At 42.4% G+C, this 20,834-nt stretch overlaps 1 protein-coding gene across 1 annotated transcript; it reads right to left on the bottom strand.

The window, feature by feature from the left end:
• Nucleotides 1-370: 370 nt before the first annotated feature.
• Nucleotides 371-19,748, bottom strand: tubgcp4 (tubulin, gamma complex associated protein 4). The gene is made up of 18 exons (XM_007908403.2): nucleotides 19,554-19,748; nucleotides 17,744-17,872; nucleotides 16,487-16,609; nucleotides 15,939-15,992; nucleotides 13,778-13,834; nucleotides 12,494-12,573; nucleotides 10,833-11,037; nucleotides 9,024-9,189; nucleotides 8,266-8,390; nucleotides 6,985-7,035; nucleotides 6,534-6,639; nucleotides 5,715-5,822; nucleotides 5,017-5,155; nucleotides 4,626-4,803; nucleotides 2,654-2,788; nucleotides 2,421-2,537; nucleotides 1,597-1,736; nucleotides 371-1,406 (listed from the first exon to the last, which is right to left on the bottom strand). The coding sequence occupies exons 1-18, from the start codon at nucleotides 19,629-19,631 to the stop codon at nucleotides 1,394-1,396; spliced, it is 2,004 nt and encodes a 667-aa protein (XP_007906594.1). The 5' UTR covers nucleotides 19,632-19,748; the 3' UTR covers nucleotides 371-1,393.
• Between the last annotated feature and the right edge of the window lie 1,086 nt (nucleotides 19,749-20,834).

Here is a 20,834-nt window from a genome sequence, read left to right as displayed (position 1 = left end):
TTCCATGCCTTTTCACCACCCTCTCTCTCTCTCTCCAGAGTGGTTTTAAATAAAAAAAATCCCCTTTTTAAATTGGCTGTTTCATTTTGGTGACATTACAAGCGGTTCATCTGAGCGATGGTTGCAGTGTGTGGCAGGATCTGTGTCGTGACCTGTTTATTACTGTGTAAAGCCGGGGTGGAACACCACCGGCTGTTCTTTGTTTTGGAGCTTGTTCTGGGATCTTGTTCTCGTCTGAACTGCAACAGTAAATGCTTTTGTGCCAGAACTTTGAGAAACACAACTTGAAGGATAAAACAGAGAGAGCGAGGAGAAAAAAAAGCCTTGTGGAAGTACACAAATAAAATACATTGTTTAAATATTTCCAAATAAATGTCAACCTTTTTATTCTTTCTCTTTTTTGCTTTACTTTGGGTAGTTCATTCACAATAGTAGTTGTAATGACATCTGTGCAGTTTATCTGTTGGGATGTACTGGTAAATCCAAGTTGTTGTTACTGGTGAGCAGCAGGTGTAGTGATGTAAGAAATACTTAAATCTATTAGAAATACTTAAAACACCTGCACAATCCCTTTGGTGACTGTTAAAACAACTGGGAAAACTACACTAAATCTGGGAGCCCAGTAAGCAAGTGTTGCAGAGACTAATAATTGCAATCAAAGTGTCTGCAGGGTTATTGTGTGGGAGGCTATCCACCTGATAGGGCTTTGACTTGTGTTCTTTGGGCTGTGTCTCTTAACGTGTTGAAGTCTCAATGCAGGGCCAAGCAGGCTGGTCATCCACTCCTATTGCCTTGAATTACTGCAGTTGAGTATGCTATTTGGAACCAATTCAATCCCACTTACATGGTCGTGTCCTCATTAATCTCAATAAGTTGTAGGATCCAAACCTGGAACCTTCTGGTTTTGCTATCCACAATATTCTCATATTGTACAACACAATTTAAAAAATTAAACTGTTCAAAACGGGCAAAACTCCATCCACTGCTGTCATGAGAGATTTAAAGCACCCCCACCACCCCATCTCCCAATTGATCCTGTGATTTTTTTAAACAATGAGTGTTGGTAAGGCTCAAGATTAAAGACTGATCTAAACTATAAACACACACAAAGTATGATTTTGTATATCTGATAACATGCAGATAAACAGTGACATTCAAGACTTCAATGTACCTGATTCAGTTCATGTTCTTTATAACATAGAGACCAAAGTCAGGGCTGACAAACACTGAAGGACAAAATCTGTGGAGTCCCCGCTATTAATCTTCAGCACAGCTGGTTGAGTTTGTGCCATTGGGGATGCCTGGAAGATCCATGTAACACCACAAAGTACTATCTGGAGCAGACAGCTGCATACCAGCTCCAGCTGGAGTATGTGTGACCATCTCATGCCATTCAAATGCTGAAGCTGAAACAAGATGTTTATTAGAGGAAGACAATGTATAAGGGTAAATATGGTAGAATCACACTTCACTTGTTTCCCCCCCCCCATGCTGAGTGCATCTGAACACTTAGCATTTCCCCACTAGAGATGCATGACAAACACCCTTTAGCTCATTTAATCCTCAATGCATACCCACAGTGCGTTGATCCCTTACCTGCCCAGAGTGCCTCCAGCCTGTGTGTAGTATTTGTTATAGTCTAGTCTCAGTAGAAGCTGGGCCAGGTCAGAGTTAATCTGGTGATTTCGAACACTGGACAGGATCTTAAATAGGAGCGATGATTGACGGCTGAAGCCCTGGATTCCAGCAACACAAAAAGTAATGTAGTTAACGCTGCAACAAGGATAAAACTAACACAGGAGTTTTTTTTATAAAAAAAACCTGTTACTCCCAGAAAGTTACGCAGCATAAAATGTAGAGGGGAAAAAGATAAAACATTAAATAGAAATAGGAAAACAATCAGAAGTGAGTAAGGCACAGACATTATGATGCTGTTCAATGGGGAAACAGCAGCTAATCTCCACCAGCACCGTTCCTCACAAAGTAATTAAAGAAAAGCCAAATTAGTGTGAAGGGAAGGCGTTAGTGAGATTGGATGAGGGAGGAATATCAGCCAGAACACTTGGAGAAACATCCTGCTCTACTCACAAACAGCATCTTGTGGGATCTTTAACATCCAATAGAATAGGCAGACAAGAATTCTAATGTAATAATAACAATAATCCTTACAGTTGATATGGCACCTTTCATATGGGGAGGACATCTGAACAGAACAGATTGTAAAGTATAGTAATTGTTCATGCTGTAGGGGAACGTCTGCATTGCATTTGAAAGACATTGTCTTTAACAATACAGCACTCCCTCAGACTGGAGGCAACATTTTTAAACCCTCGTTCAACTACAAATAGTCATATTCCAATGATTGTATCTATCTATTCCTAAATGACTAAGAAATAGAAAATATCATTTGACCAGCCTACCTTCACAAGAAGGTGCAACTGTGAGGCACCTCGATCATCTAGTGGTCCCAGGTTCTCACTTACTAGGGAACAGAAGTTATGGCATAATTCAAGGATCTCATTCAGACAATGAAACACCTAGGAGATAGGGAACAATCAGCAGGACATTATTTATTGAGTTCATTTCAGGGTCTTTACATTTTAAGTTATCATTAATTTTTCTCTTAAAAAAAAAGGGAGTAAAAAAGACTTACTGGTTTGAGCAGAATAAACGACTGAGCCAGGAGGTTACTCAGGAAGTGGTCATGTGCCAGTCGGATACTTTCAAAATCCCGAGTGGAATTGATCTGCTGGAGAAGCTGTGAGAACTGAGATTCTAGGACATCCACCTAGAACCACACAGAGCATTTCAGCAGACGGAAGTCTGGAATGATAAAGCTTCTAAAATCCAGCCTTGGAGTTCCAAACATGGATAATCTAATCAGGGTAACTATTGAAACTCTATTAAAAGCAATGATTTCTAATTCATACAATTGTTGTAGGAACTAAAAGGTTAAGTCAGTCTCAAGAGGCAACCAAGCAAGTTGTAATTAATTTCTGTTTCTGCAACATACATTCGCATGTGGATTCTCAAATAAAATACTTTCACACACATTCATACACTGACACACATTCACTTGTGAACATAAATAAACTCACGAATGTGTGTATGCAAGGACAAGCTCACAAATAAAAGCACATACACACAAACACGCACAAGACCATTCCACACACGTGAACACAACAAGCAATCACATGCAGTGTTTGAAGCTGAAGTTTTATATTCAACTCTTTTCTTCTCCAATTCGTTAAAAAATGCTTTGTTACAATAATTTGCCCTGCTTTATAAGTCTGCCCTGTTAGAACGGTTATACAATACCAAACTAAATGAATTAGAGTAAACAAAAACACATTAGGCATACACCATAGAATACAGCTTGTAAGCCTGAAAACAGAGAAAGGCTCAACTGCTAAAATGAACAACTGGTATGTTATACACTAGTACAGGGGAACAGAACTGTATCAGCTGTCCCCGGGGAATTTAAAAAGGACCGAAAGCCATCATCTCTGATGTAGGATCTTCATTCTTCAAAACTAGGCATGCTGAACATTTGCCACAATCAGGCATTTGAATGTGTGGGGGAAGCGGTTCCTTTTAAGAAGCTTTGAAGTTTCCCTTCAACCCACACATCGTTTAAAGGACTTTGTACCATCCATCCATCAAAGAACCCTTTCATTCTTGAAGAGATAGCAAAGAACCCATGAAAGATGTATCTATTTTATCCCATTACTTTGCCAAAGTGGGTGTAGATAAAGTGAAGCAAAACATTTTTGATCCCATCGACATTTCACTGTATCACAATATAACCCTATATTCAGGGTGAAACATCTTACAGTATCAAAGAAAAATGATTACAGTCATAGCTGTGTAGGTGAGCCATGAACTCAGATGACAGCCTGCCCCCCTCCGCCCCACTGTATCAGTGTGGTGTTTGCCATCTCCCACACTTGTGACCTCTCTGAGTGAGATTGACAATTTGTGCTGTGAACCCAACACCCACTAGAAACAGAGTTGAGACTGCCCCAAAACTCAATTTTTACGACCCTTACATTCAAGGAGACATTCATCCAGTCAATCAAGACTGCATTTGAACCTAATTTGCAAAGGTGAAAACCAACATTAACCCAGTCTCCTCAGATAATGTTATTTATGTAATAGTAATTTCCCTGAAATGATGGACACACCTCTCAGAAAGGGATGAAATATCCACTCATTTTGACTCCCCTCCTCCTCCCAACCCCCCCTACACACACACTGAAAGTCCAGGAGAGAATAACTAGATTAAAAAAATCATGTTGGTTTCCTGAACTAATCTTAATACACCTAGTCTAAAGCACTGTGGTTGCATGTCTTGACATGTCCTCAACGCTGCATGACACTTCCATCTGCCATTCATACATGACAGAATTTAGACATTCTCATTCTCAGCAACAAGCGTGGATATTGGTTGCACATTTAACAGGCCTTATACAAGGTTGCTGGATTACAAATATAAATTGTAAATTTTACACTGAAATGAGTTTGCCTGAGTGCTTCAACAATTTATATTCAGAAACGGTGAAACTAAAAACATCATGAGCATGAATACCAACCAATGCTGTTATTTATTCCCAAATCTCACTTACTTGTAAATAATACTGTAGGTTATCCACAAGAAATGCCATGTGGTTCCTCAATCTCCATTTGATAGCAACGGTCTTGTTGGATTTGAGGTGTTTCCGCTGCATCTGCAGAGCCCAGCAGTGCTGAAGCTCAGCCTGAACACGCCGAACACTCAATAGGTACTTAAACACAATGTTATATCTGACAAAGACAAGAGAGAGGTGATAGACCCAGAACCTAAAGGTCAATATGCAACACAAGATTAATATCTACAACATTAATACCCACTCACTAACGCTCAGTCTGAGCCAAGTCATGGTGGGGCAGCTCAAACATACAGCCCACTTTCTGATCCAAACGCCACAGAGAGAGAGAAAAAAAATAAGGTTTGAAAATGTACATAAATAAACTTACTTCTCCAGTACTGCAGGAGTAAATAGGATGTGCAAAGGCCACTGTACTTTGTAAGATAGTCCCAGAGCTGACCAGCCTGAACTGGGGACCTCGCGAGGTGAAGGGTCACGCGGGCCTGTATCTCGGCTTTGTGAGGAATCTGTATGGGTGGGTGGGGGGGGAGAAAAGGGAGGTGGGAAAATCAGAAATGATAAAATCAGAAAAAATAAAACATATTAACATTACAAACACATTGAAAGTTTCCTGCTAAAACTTGTAAGTATTCTCAGAAACTTAAAATTAAGCAAACCCAAGAGACTCTCTCTGGAGCCAGATACTTGAGCAATCCAGCCCAATCTGGGAAGATTATCAACATCAGTTCTAGCCGTGACTCAGACCAGACCTGGTTACCATGTGCATAGCAGCTAAAGTACCCTAGTACTGACTCTCCTTCCACATCCTCCCCCAAAACCAGGTTACAAACCCCACCCCAACGCGACAGTTCACAAACCTTTCACAAACAACACTCAAGAGGCTGATCTTTTAAGTTCCCTCTCTAACCCTGGTTGCCAATGAGCTTCAGCACTGCTGGGCTCTGCAGATGAGGCGAAAACATCTCACTTCTGCCTGGGACTACTTTTTCACCACTAAGTCATTGGAGGAGATAAATAATAAAGATTAACCCAAATAGAGTGATGCAATTACATCTCTTTCCATACCTTTGTGGTCCTTGCCATGATAATCGATGGTAAGGTGCAGGAGTGGAAGAAGATTGTCATCATCCAGAAGGACTTTGTGAGCAGACTTTTGAAATGCTACGTTGACATCTAACGTGGTGGAGAGAAACAAATTAAACCAATCATTTCCTTTTAGCATCAAAAATAGCACTTCCTTCAATTCTGCAGTTGGGGAGTTAGAGTACAGTAAAAATTGGGACATCTTGCATGCAGCATATCACACAAAATATTAAAGGATTCGATTTTACAGATACACAAGCTATTAATACACTAACTTTCCCCCCTAAATCCTGATCTTACATTGGGGTACAATTCAACAGGGCCCTGCTGGTACCTTGGCCATTTTTCAAGTGTTTGCCAAGACAGTGTGGACTGGCTTGTGTAATACTGTAAATAGATTCAAGGAGTTGATTATTTTACAGATACCAATGTGTGTGTATTGGGCTAAACTCACACCAGCGCCTGATCTTCTCTTCACCTGACTTCCTATATGAGTAGACTTTCAGGCCTGTGAGGTCAATGGACAGGGAACAAGAAGAGGGCTTCTGGTACCTTCCCTAACACAGCAATGTGAGAACTGCTACCCTGCCTGCAATCAATGAATTGTAACACTGTAAAAGAACACTCGAGGAAAGTGAGAAGAGATTTTTTTTATTCCTTGACGATTTCTGCACCTCATTCTAAAATAGCATAATCAACACTAAGATCCCAATGCAGAGCTTAACAAGGCATCAGACCCTCAGAATACTACTCACCTATACTCAAATCCCCTCTACCCAAAGATTAAACATCACACTTTACCATGTTCGGTGACTGCTGTTGGTGGTGTCTTCAGTAAATGCTGGGCACTGTCTAAGAAAGCCTGAAAGAGCTCCCCTCGACCAAGCAAATAAAAATCTTTGATTATCTGCAAAAGAGTACAAGGGCTCATCCAACATTGTTCAATGTTAATCTCTTCAATAGGTTATCTTTGCCTTAGTTTGTATGCAAAAGAATAAATTGGCAACATCAGAGTTAAAAAAAATCATCACAGATAAGTTTGGTAAAGAAGATAACCCATTCCAGTCCTTAGTATCCCTCAGTATTCAAATGAACGTGCTCAGTGTAACAAGTGACAGACTTTTTACCCCAAAAAACATCAGAAATCACTGTACATGCTGACCTCAGCAGTGAAGTATAGCTTTGGTCAAGAAAATGCGAGCCTGAAATTGGGAAATTATTCAGTGTTTATTGTCTCACTAGTTATTCTCACCTTGAGCTGTCCCAGCAGGTCTGCCTCATTCACCATCAGCTTCCACAGATGCTGGTTTAAACACATTTAAACACAAGGTTATTCAAAGGACAAAAGACATCACAGGAGAGGTATGGATGAAAAAACCCCTTCGGCCCATTTTGATCTTATTCTACCAACTGGTCCCACAGTAGGAGAAATGTAAATATTAAGGAACCTGTATTATTATTGTGCCTTGTATGTCAAATTATTGTCAAGTATACTGACTGTTTTTCTAGACAAATAGGAGTTATCGAGTGGGCACAAGTTAAATGCATCAACATTTCTATGATAAAAACAGGTGGATTAGAGCAAAGATGAAGCTTTAAACAAAGTAGGATTTGATGAATATGGAGTAGATCAAACAAGAAAATAATAAGAAAATAATAATAAGGTTGGACAGAAGCAAAAAGGGTGATTAGAAAGGACTGGCAGATGCTTAAAAGGTAACAGCAAAGACTTTTGGTAAAAGAGAATAGTCAAAGAAAATCATCCAGCTCTCCCAGTTGGCTCACACATAATAATAATCCTTGCATTTGATATAGCGCTTTTCACGTCTTCTAGACGTCTCAAAGCGCTTCACAGAATATGCTGTAAAGTGAATTGACTGTATATTTGTGGGCAAAACGCGGCAGCCAATTGCGCACAGCAGTGTCCCACAAACAGTCGTGGAGTGAAGTGACCAATTTATTTTTTTTTTTTCTTGAGGGATTATTATTAGGCGTGTGGAGTAAGGAAATTTAGATGTTTTATATTAATATGTAAAATATTTTATATTAATATGTTTAAATTTAACAAATAGGCTACAAACACCAATAATATGGAAGAGTATTATTCGTGCAACAAATCTTAGTTGGTGTAGAGTCTTTATATTTTGGTATAAAGAAGTTGAGCACATGGAACAGTAACGTGCCAAGATTAATATTTAGATATTTACTCAATAATTGAAATGCGTTTAACTAGAACTGCACACAAAACAGCCACCAACTTGACATAAAATGCCTGCTGCTCCAACCAATCCTTAACCATGATTCAGGCTCCTAAAGAATTTAAAATAGAAAGCTGTAGCTATTATCAACTGGAATATTATGATAAGCTTCAGATTTTAATTGCTTCTATCTTGAGTTGTGATACCATATAACTTGGTACAGAATATTTCCCTCTTGTAGTAGCAATTCTAGGACCTATTCACTTTCACTAATGTAGCTCGAAAGAGGTTGAAAAAAGTATCATGGTTCAATGACTAGGTCTGGTATTCCTTACCTCAGCAACTGTGCTTCGGATGCGATCTATCAGATTTTCAAAATCCACCAGACTGAACAGGGGCTGCTGTTTGAGCAAGTGAAGTTCTGCGGCATATATATCCTCTTGGTTTTTCAGAATTGATCCTGGAGATCACACAAGAATCATAGAATCACAGAATTATACAGCACAGAAGGAGGCCATTCGGTCTATCATGTCTATGCCGGCTTTTTGAAAAGAGCTACCCAAATCAATCCCCCATAGTCCTGCAAACTTGTCCTCCACAAATAATTATCTAGAGGGTCATAGTCACACAGAACAAAGCACTCACTCTGCCTCCTGCAAATGCGAAACCAAGAGACAATCAGTGTGACAAATTCAAGAAAGTATCTCGAGTCCCAACGAACAAATTACAAAAAAATGCAAAAATCTGCACTTTTTTTAATATCAAAATGAAGTTGTGTTTGAGAGCAACATATATCAAAACCAGGTCTCAGCTTTAATCTCTGCCAACTCTGACAGGATTGAGCAAAACAGGGTTAATATAGCCACCGGAAAACTGCTCACGAGTTACAAATGTTAGTGAGACTTGGAAGCCACGGTATTAGGGTTATATTTGGGAATTTTAGCCACCTAATATTGGTCCGTGAACAGATAGTCCTACGACTGTTAGTTCATGGTTTTGATATGATTGGAATCTCGGATTAAAGCATCATTAGAAGGACGTCATCCCCAACAATTCAGCATGCCCTCAGATTACCGTGAAACAGGAGTCTTACCTGTACGAGGATGATTTACATTCTGATTCTCAAACATCTGCACAGACTCTCCAACAAACAAGATTTTCTCTGCGACTCTCACAGGCAGGTATGAAGGTAGCATCTCCGCACGCAGTGAGAACTGCTTCAGGGATGTGGCCAGCATGTTCTCCTCTTCAATTAAACGCTAGGATAATAATAAAACACTCGTCAGCAATTAGTGCAAGTAATTGCATGAAATGCTTGTTTTTTTTTAAATCTTAATGTTACAATTCAAATATGTATAAAAGTGCTGATATACAGTACTACCAACTTGATAACTTAAATTGCTTGTTTAATGCTCTCTATGTGAAAAAAATTCTACAAACTCAAAAAGCAGTCAAATACCCAATTGGCACACGTGTCAAGGCTCACACATGACTGCTGGCTCTCTGGTTGAGAGGGTAATGCAGAGATATTCATTGACTGAGCAACTGCACACCAGTAGAAGATAAATAGGAATCAAAACAGGAGGAGAAAATTGGTGAGAAAAAAAGTTACAAGGAAGTATTGACAACTGTTATATAATACTTTTATTTTATGTTGAGTATGTACTCACAACAAGTAAGTTAGTGCTGGGAAATGGAATACTTTTCTCAGTTGGCAAACTCGGGATCGATCTCCCCTAGATGAGATTTGACAGAACCAGGTACAAAGCAATGCTCCCTCTACTGCAACCAACAGAAACCTTTTCTCTTCTCACCCAAACCACCTTTGACCCGAGTGAGCCAAACAATTTTTAGTGCCAAATACCAGGTGTTTCCGTGCTCTTTGATCATGCTTGTTGGATTCTGTCAGTCCACAGATTTGGATCCAATTAATTCAATTATTAATTGGTTTGTATCCCAGGTCCCACAATGGAACAGACATACTTATTCTTATCATATTATTCTTAATCCACCACATCACCCAGTTGTTGAAATATTTATGAATTATGTAATTATGAACAGTGATGACGTACAACAAATTAGCTCGGAGGACCTGCTCTCTGAGTGAGTGGAACAAACATCAAAAGCGACACTTTTTTTAAGCCAGGGGTACTACAGCTACAGCAGTGGAGATTAATTCACTTCTTCCACCCCGTCTGGTTCAATAACGTCTCTTGAACCACAATGCTGATGCACTGACTCAAGTATTTTAAGCATTATGCTGGTGAGACAAAAATAAACTGAAGGAAATGGAAGTGAATAATTACTTGGAGGGATTTCATGTTTAAATGAAAGCAGCACTGATGTTGCAAATTCATTGGTATCTACCAAAAATGACACAGATTATAGTGGTGCAGTATACTTTGTAAATAAAGGTACATGATTATATAATCACTCCGCTTTACCATATATCCTGAAGTGCTTTGAGAGGTCCTCTTGAAGTGAAAAGATGCTAATATCAAATATAAGGCTTATCAGAATTTACAATGTAACACAAAGATATGAATCTCTGCATCTTTCCCTGTGTTTTTGAGCCAGGTGCTATCGGGCTAATGTCACTACTACTGTGAGTCAGCAGCTGGGAGATAATCAACAATAGATTGGCAACACTTCACGTCCCCATTTTATTCTCCATGGACTTGGACTCAACTCTGCTCGGTGTCACACGGTACAGCAGCATGGTTGAAAGTAGGAACTGGGTTAAATTAGACCAAATCCTGATGAAATTGTGCAAACACGCGTTTTCAGTTGGAATATGTGCCCAGTAACATTAATTTCCTTTTTACTTGCACATCTAAGCAGTTTTACAAGTTTGTTTGCCTTTGTGACATTGTGTTGCACTCTCGGCAGTCGTGGTCCTTACCAGGTCTTGAAGCTCTCGTAACTGCTTCCCAGTTAAGCCTCGAATTCCAAGATCTTCTTCCTCTTCATCCTCTGGCTGCACGCACACGTTCCCGGACGAAGGTCCTTGTTTGATAAAGAACTCCTCGTACCGATCCAGTAACAGTCCATGTAACATCCAGGCCGACAGTTGCTTGTAGAAAACGCTATGACACACTGCCAAGATTCTGCAGCCAATCACCAGAGGAATAATAATAATAATAATCCTTGCATTTGATACAGCACCTCATCACATCTTCGAGACAACAACAACTTACACTTATACAGCATCCTCCACCAGGGTAGTGTCCCAGAGCGCTTAACAGTGGCGGAGCTTGACGCTGAGAGGGCAGGGGAGAGGTGGCCGTAAGCACGGCCAAAGAGGAAAGTTTTCTGGTGGGACTTGAAAAAGGGGAGAGAGGGGGCAAGGCAGAGGGATTGTTGAGCGGAGGCGCCGGGTGGTGAATTGGGGAGTGAAGAGGTCGGAGAGACAGAGAGGTGCCAGAGAATGAATGGATTTGGAGACGAGTGTGAGGATCTTGAAGTCGATCCGTTCGGTGATGGGGAGCCAGTGGAGCCTGGCTAGTTGTGGGTACGGAGTTTGGTTCAGGTCAGTATGCAGGCGGCAGAATTCTGACTGAGCTGGATCTTTTGAATAGTGGAGTGGGGAGACCAGCGACGAGAGATATCTCAAAGTGCTTCACAGAATATACTGTAAAATATATTTTACAAGCCACAACTCGTGGATTGAAGTGACCAATTTATTAATTTTTTTGAAGGAATTATTACCTATGGAAAAGTAATGCACCAATCGACTATCAACCGGGTTCCTACTTACTGCTAGGTAAACAGAGACATGTGAAGTGAAGAAACTTGCCCAACATTTCGCATGACCAATATGACAGATGGCCAATATGACACACTTTCCCAATATGACACATATTAAAATGTTTTTACAAATTACCCAAATTTTAATCAGCTAAATTTAGTAAAACGTAATACAGAACAAACATATTATACAAAGGATTAGTAAATTCTCAACATTGCATTTCAAATTACTGTTTTAATGCAAATTATCTCAACAACAACTTCCATTTAAACACAAGTGCTTGTCCAGCACTTTGGGACGTCCTCCCGACGTGAATGGCAAAATACACATGTAATATGTTGTTATTGCATAGTGCCCTTCAGGTGGGGTAGTGTTTTGGAGCGCTAAATAGTGACAGAGCCTGACCCCGGAGAGAGGGGAGGTAACTGTAAGAGGAAAGTCTTCAGGCTGGATCTGAAAAAGGGGAAGGAGGTGGCAAGGTGGAGAGATTGAGCGAGAGATTCCAAAGTTTCGGGGCTTAGTGGTTGAAAGCATGATTTCTGATGGTGGAGAGGACAAGGGAGGACAGAGCCAACTGGACGGAGGCTGTGGAATGGGGAGTAGGCAGGTCGCAGAGGTAGGGAGCTGCCAGGGCATGTAGGGATTTGTAGATGACTGTGAGGTTCGTAAACTCTGCAGGGACATCCACGTACCAAACACTAGCAATCTTCCCTTCACGATCTTGCCTGGTCTACAAGACAAAGAGATTTGGGGAGGGAGTTTAGGAAGCTGGAGCATAGCGACCACCAATGGTGGAACACAGAACATTTACCTACTTCTCTAGTGCACTGCGGACTGGGGGCAGGCCACCACAACTGTATTTGTGAACAGTTTCCAGGAGTTGGCAGCCATGTATCTAGAGACAAACAAAATGTGTGTAATAAAAATTAGTGTGACAGAAATTGGTATCATATCTTTTGGCTCAGAACTCAAACTTTATTCTCTACTGAATTATTGCATTCACTTTCTAAGTTATAATTTTTAACCCATCGGTCCCAGAAATTTTATGGATTTTTGTAATCAGACTGTGGGTAGCTGGGGAGGGTGTTGAGGGAACAAGCATACTTTGAGCAGTTTGGGTCGTCAATAACACTCACATTCAAGTCACATGAAACAGCTTACAGCTCATAGTTCAGACTGCCCTCCTAACACAAAACTGAGGACTGCATTTTCGGAGGTGCTGTCCTTCAGATGAGACATTAAACCAAGGCCCTTTTGCCAGTTCCTTAGGTGAATGTTAAACATCCCGCAACATGATTAGAAAAGAGAAGGGAGATTCTCCCATTGTCCAGGCCCACAATCCTCCAGATAAGTTGGGTCATTCATCTCATGACTATTTGTGTGACTTTGCTGAACTGCAAAATGCTTGCAGAAACTATGAGCTAAAAGCTGTCGTTACTGTAAAACTGGAATGAGACATTTGATTTGATAAGCAGGTTACAATTTTAAGGTTTGTGTTTCAGTAGAATGCAACTTATCATTTTAAATTACTATTGATTTCAACATATCTGAAAAGCAGCTCCATATTAAATGATTCACTGCAGTTTTATTTGTCATGGTTTCCACTGCAGTGAGTGTCTAGCTTTGTTGCAGCCTTGAAGAGCTATAGACCAACAGCAATGCACAGTAGATGAAATAGGGATTGATTTTTTAATAAAATGTCATTGTAACAATGTGTTCCATTATATTAAATCTAGAGATTGATAAAATGAGACACATTACAGAGAAACTGCATAGTAATATCAGCCTTGCTATTCATGAACATTAACATTATGCAAAACCGATTTGAGTTGAATAGTGAAATGGCCAGGAAATACTGGGATTAAAAAAAACACAACCGTGCAGGAGCTCAGAAAATAGTGGAGCAGGTATGATGGTCCCAAAGGCCAGCTCCTATCTTTATTGAGCCCATTCCTTCCATAATACACGATCTTATTGTAAACCACAAGCATTCTTAAACCCTTGAACCTCAAATATAATGGCTGACAAAAGAGACAAACAGATCCAGCACTAAGCACAAGTTAGAATGGCTTCCAATCGGGCTCACACAGAACTCTTACCTTTTGTGACTTAATTTGTTCAACCACCACCATAACAGACGGGAACAGCAGCTGAAACTAGGAATAAAATGTAACAGGCATAACAGGAGGTCAGTATTGTACCACAACACAAAATCTCAAAACTAATTGACTGAACATCCCCACATTTCTACCTTTCAGTATGACAACAGATTATTTGATACATCAGCATGGTATAAAGGGAATGCATTTTCTGCCCGTTCGACCACGAGCACTGAGTTTATTTGTTTTGCCCCGAACTGCTGCCCTCGCTGAGATTAGCCAACTCAGCACAGAACTATGAAGCAGCAATTTTCCAAAGCTTGCCAAAGGCTGTAATTACAAGTACAAATTTACATTTATATTGCACCTTTTACAAGGATGTCCCAAGGTGCTTAATAGTGCTGGCTTGGCACCCGAGCTGGGGATGGGAACCGAGTTAGGTAGGAGAGGAAAGGTAACTAAAAGTGCGATCAAACAAGTTGAGAGGCAGTAAGTTGGACGGACTCTGGGATGGAATCCCAGAGAATCGTGGTAGAAAGGCTGAAGCCCCCAATGGTGTGGCAGGTAGGGCTGGGGACATGAAGCAGCCCAATGCCTGCTGAGTGAAAGAAGCAGCTGGTTCGTTGGGATGGAGAAGCCTTCGGTATAATCTCTTTATAGAAATTTCAGTTTTTCTTTCTCAATTTCTACAATATTGTTACAGCATCATGTGCTTCTAGGACTAGATCCCACTGCTCTGTTCCAAATGCAACTATGATACTGCACCTGTGTGACATTTTCAGAATAGCCATCCTGTGCACCCTTGGAGTAAGACTGCCAATTTACAGCCACAATTACATTTCAATCAAACAAAATTGCAACAAATCTCGGACTTGCCCTTCTCCTGGGTCTTAAAAAGCACAGTACAAGAACCCTTGTAATCACAAAGCATGATTTTAGCTGTGAATTGACCCTCAACTATCCTTTCTACCCCACATCTGTATCATTATCCACTCTGCCTTCCCCCACCTCCGCAACATCACCCAGCTCCACCACTGTCTCACACCGCAGGTCGCCAAAACCCTCATACATACTTTCATTACATTGAGGCTTGACTTTGCAAACTTCTTGCTTGTCGGCCTCCCAACTCCTCCTTCCATAAGCTGCAGATCATCCAGAACTCTGCAGCCCGTGTCCTCTCCCGCACCAGGCTCCGTGACCCTATCAACCCCATACTCGCCCGACTCCACTGGCTTCCCATCACACAAAGAATCCAGTTCAAGATCCTCATCTTCAAAGCCCACCATGGTCTTGCTCCCCCCTACCTCTGCGATTTCCTAATCCCCTATCATCCTGCCCGACCCCTCCACTCAGCGGGTTCCGGCCTGTTTCACGTCCCCCACCTTGCTCTCCCCACCATTGGCACGTGGGCCTTCTGCCACTCTGCCCCCACCCTCTAGAACTCCATCCCGCAGTCCCTCTGCCTCGCCCTCTCCCTTGCCTCCTTCAAGACCCATCTGAAGACTCTCCTCTTCAACTATGCTTTTGATCATCCTGCTTCCCCCATTTCCCTCCACTCCCCAACCCCCACCTCGGGTCCAAAACTCTGACTCTCCAGCGCCTTGGGATGTCCTCCCAATGTGAAAGGCACTAAACAAATGTAACTTTGTTGTTGTTGAATTGGTGTCCCATAAAGCCTACCTTTGAAGAGAAAACTCCCCACCTGAGTCAGCCTCAATGTAATGAACCAACTTAATGCTGCTGCACTGTTTGAAAAGGGCCTCGTATATCATCAGACATCAGGAACTGGCAACAATTACAGACATTTTACTTCAAGAAGATAACGAGAAAGCGTTTATACACTTGTCCAACAATCATGATAGATGGGAGGGGGTATCAAGCCCCAATTGACTACAATAAAAGAAGCAATCCACTTCAAATCTTAAATATTTATTGTTCCAACAGAAACAGCAATGATGCATGCAACGTCCTCACAAACACACATCTGTATGTACTTTTGAAAACCCAATTTAAATAAATTTTTTAGATGCGCCCTTTCTTCATCTTCTCCAAGCAGTGCTACAGATCATATGTATTCTCCTCCCTCCCAGCAACAGTTACTTCTCCAAACCATAGACATAAATGATACTGAAATATTTAATGCAGTGCAGCACAACCTTACCTGATCCAAGGAATAATTGACATGGGAGACCGAGAGGTGTGGATCTGCCAAGAACTGAAACCAGAGAGAAGAATTTTTTTTCTAATTTTGCAACACTAGCAACCTCAAAGCACCCAGTGAATAGCAGTAGGGTATATACAAATGCTATTGATGTTGAGTGACACACCAATGATATGCCTGGTACACCCAGAGCATTTGGCACTGAGCTTCTATTAGAGCTGTCAGTACGGATCTACTTAAAGCACTGCAAAAACTAACTGAAAGGTTTTAATAATCCTATTCTTTTCACTGAGGGAGGGAAGGGTGGAAAAAATATAACAAAAGGAAAGATAGTTTGCAATATTTATACACATCTCCTACAGTGAGATCTGGGAAGCACTTAAGTTAATCTCAGGTTGTGTCACGTTCCATATTTTGTGGTTGAATAAAATGATGGATATTAAACATTTAATTCAAATCATTGTTTCTTCAAACTAAAGAACAAATTTCTTTTAAGCGCTGACTTTTTTTGAGTATGCATTTCTATGATAAAACTCATTCTAGAATACCTCCTGCTCAAGGTCAAGAAGTGCCTGTCTGTAGGGCTGCAACATGGAGTCTAACCCGGTGCAGAAAGCACGAAGGTAAATGCCATGTAATCCAGACTGGCCCGCCTGGGAGGGGTGGTGCTCCTGTTGAGATAAAGAGCAGAATCTCAGTAGTTACCCTCAACTCGAATACTGCTGCCCTCTGTTAACAACAAGTCACTAACTTCTAACCGTATCCTATTTTATAACAATTTTGTTAAATTCGTTATTGAATTAAATTGCTTTTATGTATTATGTATTTATTGAAAAGAATGACAATCATGATGAAATTTGATTATTTGCACACATTAAAAAAACCTATGTAGAAACAGAGGAAAATAAAACAACCTTGTGTGCAAAGGCTTGGACTTAATGTATCAAGTTTGAGCTTCAAAACACAGCAATTCGATTGTGCATTCATGTCACACTTGAAAGCATAACAATGAAACCAATTGTTCAAATATCTTATTAAGTTATTCTTGACATTCTGAGTATTTTGTCCTGTATAGAATTTATTTGAATACGCTCTTACCTTGAGATTTACTGTTGGAAAAATATTAATGTCATTCTTAAGTGTTTAGTACCAACGACTACGAAATTGGGTTTGTAAAAGTTAAGATGTACTTACAATGTCCTATTAAAAGCACACACAATGTAAAAGGATGCTTATGTTCAGTGTAAAGGAACTATCTGGAGATGGACCTGTCAATGTGTTACACAAATGGTTGCTTTACGGCTAGGTACATTGATCTTCTTTAAATTGCAAATTAAAGAGGAAGCAGGCTGTGCGGTGAATTATAATCTTGTCATTTCAATTGTGGGATTGGAGCTGAAAGATATCATGGGAGAAATAACAGAGAATTACATTGGACGAACAAGCGTCAACAGAAACTTGATGGACCAAATGGCCACTTCTCACAGTTCCTGCTCCTGATGTTACAATTTCTTGATGGTATTGCAGTCTGACAGTAGGAATCATATTTGTGTGTGAATCAGTCTTTACCTCGTTCCAAATATAAACAATTTCAATCTGGAAACATTTTTTTTAAAAATGTTCTTGGCATGCGGTCAACAATGTAATCTCTGGGAACACAAAATATATTTTATGGCTCATTTTTAGATTGTATATTCAGATATTATTATTGGAACTAGATTTATCAACTTTTGCAATATAACAGGGAAGGACATGGCTGACTGTGTACACAATCTACACATTGCATTTCACAAACAACCCAGTACCTGTTGGTGTACATTCACAGTATACTGCTCAATAAATTCTGTGAAACGAATGTAGTCAGTCCCTAGTTTGCACAGGCGGTTTAAAACACTGGTCTCGCTGGGATGAAGGAATGGCAGGTCCTGTGATACCTGGGTACAAAAGAAAACTAAAGCATTACAATCGCATCAATTCATCAGCATCAATGCTGAGGGGACACTTCATCGTACACAATGTTAGATTAAACCAAGATCCCATCCCATTGTTCAAAGGAGCGAAAAGATTCTGTGTGCTATTTCGAAGAAGAATTGGGAGTTCACCCAGTATTCCGGCTGATATTCGCACTCATCCTAAATAAATGTATTGGTCATTCATTTCAGTAGGTGAAATGTTACACTCTGGGACACTACCCTGTGTGAGTGAGCTATATAAATGCAAGTTGTTGTTGTTATATTGAGGTCACACAATAGCTGCCACGCTCACCCGCAGAGCGGTTACTATAGTTTTTCAGATTTCACTTTTCGGATGTCTGGTGCATCAGCCTAGACCCCCGCTCAAGTGCCAACATGAGGCTACCTCCGATCAGCAGGTTCCAGCCTGCTTCACGTCCCCCACCCCAACCCACTATGGGAGGGTGAGCCTTCAGCCTCTCTGCCCCCACCGTCTGGAAATCCACCCTATAGTCAACAACAACAACAACTTGGATTTATATAGCGCCCTCCACGCCAGACAGTGTCTCAGAGCACTTTACAGTTTCGGATACCGGGACCGAGTCAGGGGGAGGGGGAGGTGACCAAAGGCGCGGTCGAAAAGAAAGGTCTTCAGCAGAGATCTGAAAACGGGAAGGGAGGGAGCGAGACGGAGGGAGTGAGGAAGGCAGTTGCAGAGCCTCGGGGTGCAGTGACTGAAGGCATGGCCGCCGAGGGTGGAGCGGAGGACTCGGGGGGACGAGGAGGAGGCCAGACCCGGAGGAACGAAAGCAACAAGTACTGTTTTGAGGAGAGAGGTCAGAGAGGTCGGGGGGTGCAGAGGAGTGCAGGGACTTGAATACGAGGGTGAGGATCTTGAAGTGGATCCTCTCTGGGATAGGCAGCCGGTGCAGTCTGGTGAGGACTGGGGGGGATCGGGGAGCGGAGTTTGGTGCGGGTGAGAATGCGGGCGGCAGAGTTCTGAATGAGTTGGATTTTGTGGCTGGTGGTGGAGGGGAGACCGGCGAGGAGGGCGTTGCAGTAGTCCAGCCGAGAGGTGACAAAAGGCATGGGCCAGAGTTTCAGCAGCTTTTGGGTTGAGGTATTGGCGGAGACGGGCGATGCGACGGAGGTTGAAAAAAGGGACCGGATGTGGGGGAGGAAGGATAATTGGGGGTCGAATCTGACTCCCCTGAGGTTGCGTCCCTCGGCCTCGCCCCCTCCCTTGCCTCCTTCAAGATCCTCTTCTTTGACCGTGCCTTCGGCCACCCTCCTACCCTCCCACACCCCTCCAGATCCCAGCCCTTGGCTCGGGGGGGGGGGGGGGGGGGTTGGGGTGGGGGGGGAGATGGAAATCCCTGACTGTCCAGCATCTCCTGATGTGAAAGGCGCTATACAAATGGCAGGTGTTGTTGTTGTTGAACCCACAATCTTCTGAGTCAGAGCTGAGAGTGCTCCCAAGTGAGCCAGAGCCTACACTGTGGGTGGGTGGGTGGGTGCGGGGGGGGGGGGGGCAGGCCAGGCTACAGAGCCTGTATGTGTGTATGTGTGTGTGTGTGGGGGGGGGGGGGACTGGCCGAGGCTGCAGGAGCCTCTCCTGAATACCGGGCCCGGTTGCCATGACGCCGGCGGGCTCCGCTCTCACCTGAAGGCCGCTGCGTTTGTTCCAGGTGAAGACGCTGCCCGGGTAGCCGCTCAACGCCAGGAGCAGTTCGTGTATCATTTCTCGGCCGCGGCTCAGAGCCCGGTGGCGAGGCCGGTGTTGCCGCCTCCCTCCCCGGGAGCCACTCAAAGCCACCCGAAGAAAAATTACGCGGGTCCGAGAGCCGCCGGCGCCCGCCGCCGCGTGGCATCATGGGAAATGTAGCCCGGCGCCATCTTTGATGCTGGCAGGTACACCCAGCCCCGCCCCCAATGGGAAGCCGTGTGTGTGTGTGTGATGTGGGACAGACCAATAACTTGAATGGGTTTCTGTTAGTCAAACTTCTAGCATTTGGAAACTCTTCACCTCCCTCACTGTACCGTACCACCATACTGCAGCAATCCTGGGAGTTGCTCGTCTTATTTGCGATGGCGAAGAAGAATAAATTGTCGGACGAAACGCAAAATACCGCAGATGCTGGAAATCCGAAAACGAAAAACATAAGTCGCTGGGAACACTCAGCAAGTCAGGCAGCATCTATAATAATAATAATAATAATAATAATAATCTATGGAGAAAGCAAAGTGAGTCAACATTTCGGGTCCACGACCTCTCGTCAGAACTGGGGCACGTTGAGCTAGAAGGTTATGCTTGAAGGCTTAGTTGAGGAAGGGCAGGAGGAGGCTCATGTGGAGCATAAACACCGGCATAGACCAGTTGGGCCAAATGGCCTGTCTCTGTGCTGTATGTTCTAATGTTGGGAGGAAAAAGCTTTTAAGGGCTAACAGAGAGGGAGGAGGCAGGGCAAGGAAGTCAAAGGAGAAAATGGGGTAGAGGACGGGGGATAATGGGTTAAAGAGATGTTAATGATGCAAAGCAAAGGGGCGGGATTGCAACAAGGCAGGGGAATAGAGGTGTTAATACTGCAGAACAAACGGGGTGGAGGGGAAATTGCAACAAAATAGGCAGATCAGAGAGAGAAAAGCTGTGCGTTTAGATGAGAAAAGGTGGAGTGCAGGGACTTGAATGTAATAATGGTCACAGAAGAGGGGGATGGGGAATGTGAGCTGTTATGGTCTGAAATTGTTGAAATCAATATTGAGGCCAGAGGGTTATAAGGACCCTAGCAGATAAATGAGGTGCTGTTCCTCGAGCTTGCACTGTGGCTCATTGGAACAGTGTAGGAGACTGCAGATGGAGAGGTCAGAGTGCGAGTGGGAGGGAGAGTTGAAATGGAAATAAATTGTTGGAGATCAACTGAATGATACATCCATCCTTCAACCA

Source organism: Callorhinchus milii, unplaced genomic scaffold, assembly GCF_018977255.1.
Source record: "Callorhinchus milii isolate IMCB2004 unplaced genomic scaffold, IMCB_Cmil_1.0 Scaffold22, whole genome shotgun sequence".
NCBI lineage: Eukaryota > Metazoa > Chordata > Chondrichthyes > Chimaeriformes > Callorhinchidae > Callorhinchus > Callorhinchus milii.
Note: the sequence above shows the minus strand (reverse complement) of the source record. Positions and strands in the feature narration are given on the sequence as shown.

Coding starts and splice junctions, on each gene's coding strand:
- tubgcp4 (XM_007908403.2), bottom strand. CDS start 19,631: ATGATACACGAACTGCTCCTGGCGTTGAGCGGCTACCCGGGCAGCGTC. Junction 7,036..8,265: donor TCCGAAGCACAGTTGCTGAG/GTAAGGAATACC, acceptor TGTTTAAACCAG/CATCTGTGGAAGCTGATGGT. Junction 2,789..4,625: donor ACCTACAGTATTATTTACAA/GTAAGTGAGATT, acceptor GTGTGGTTCTAG/GTGGATGTCCTAGAATCTCA.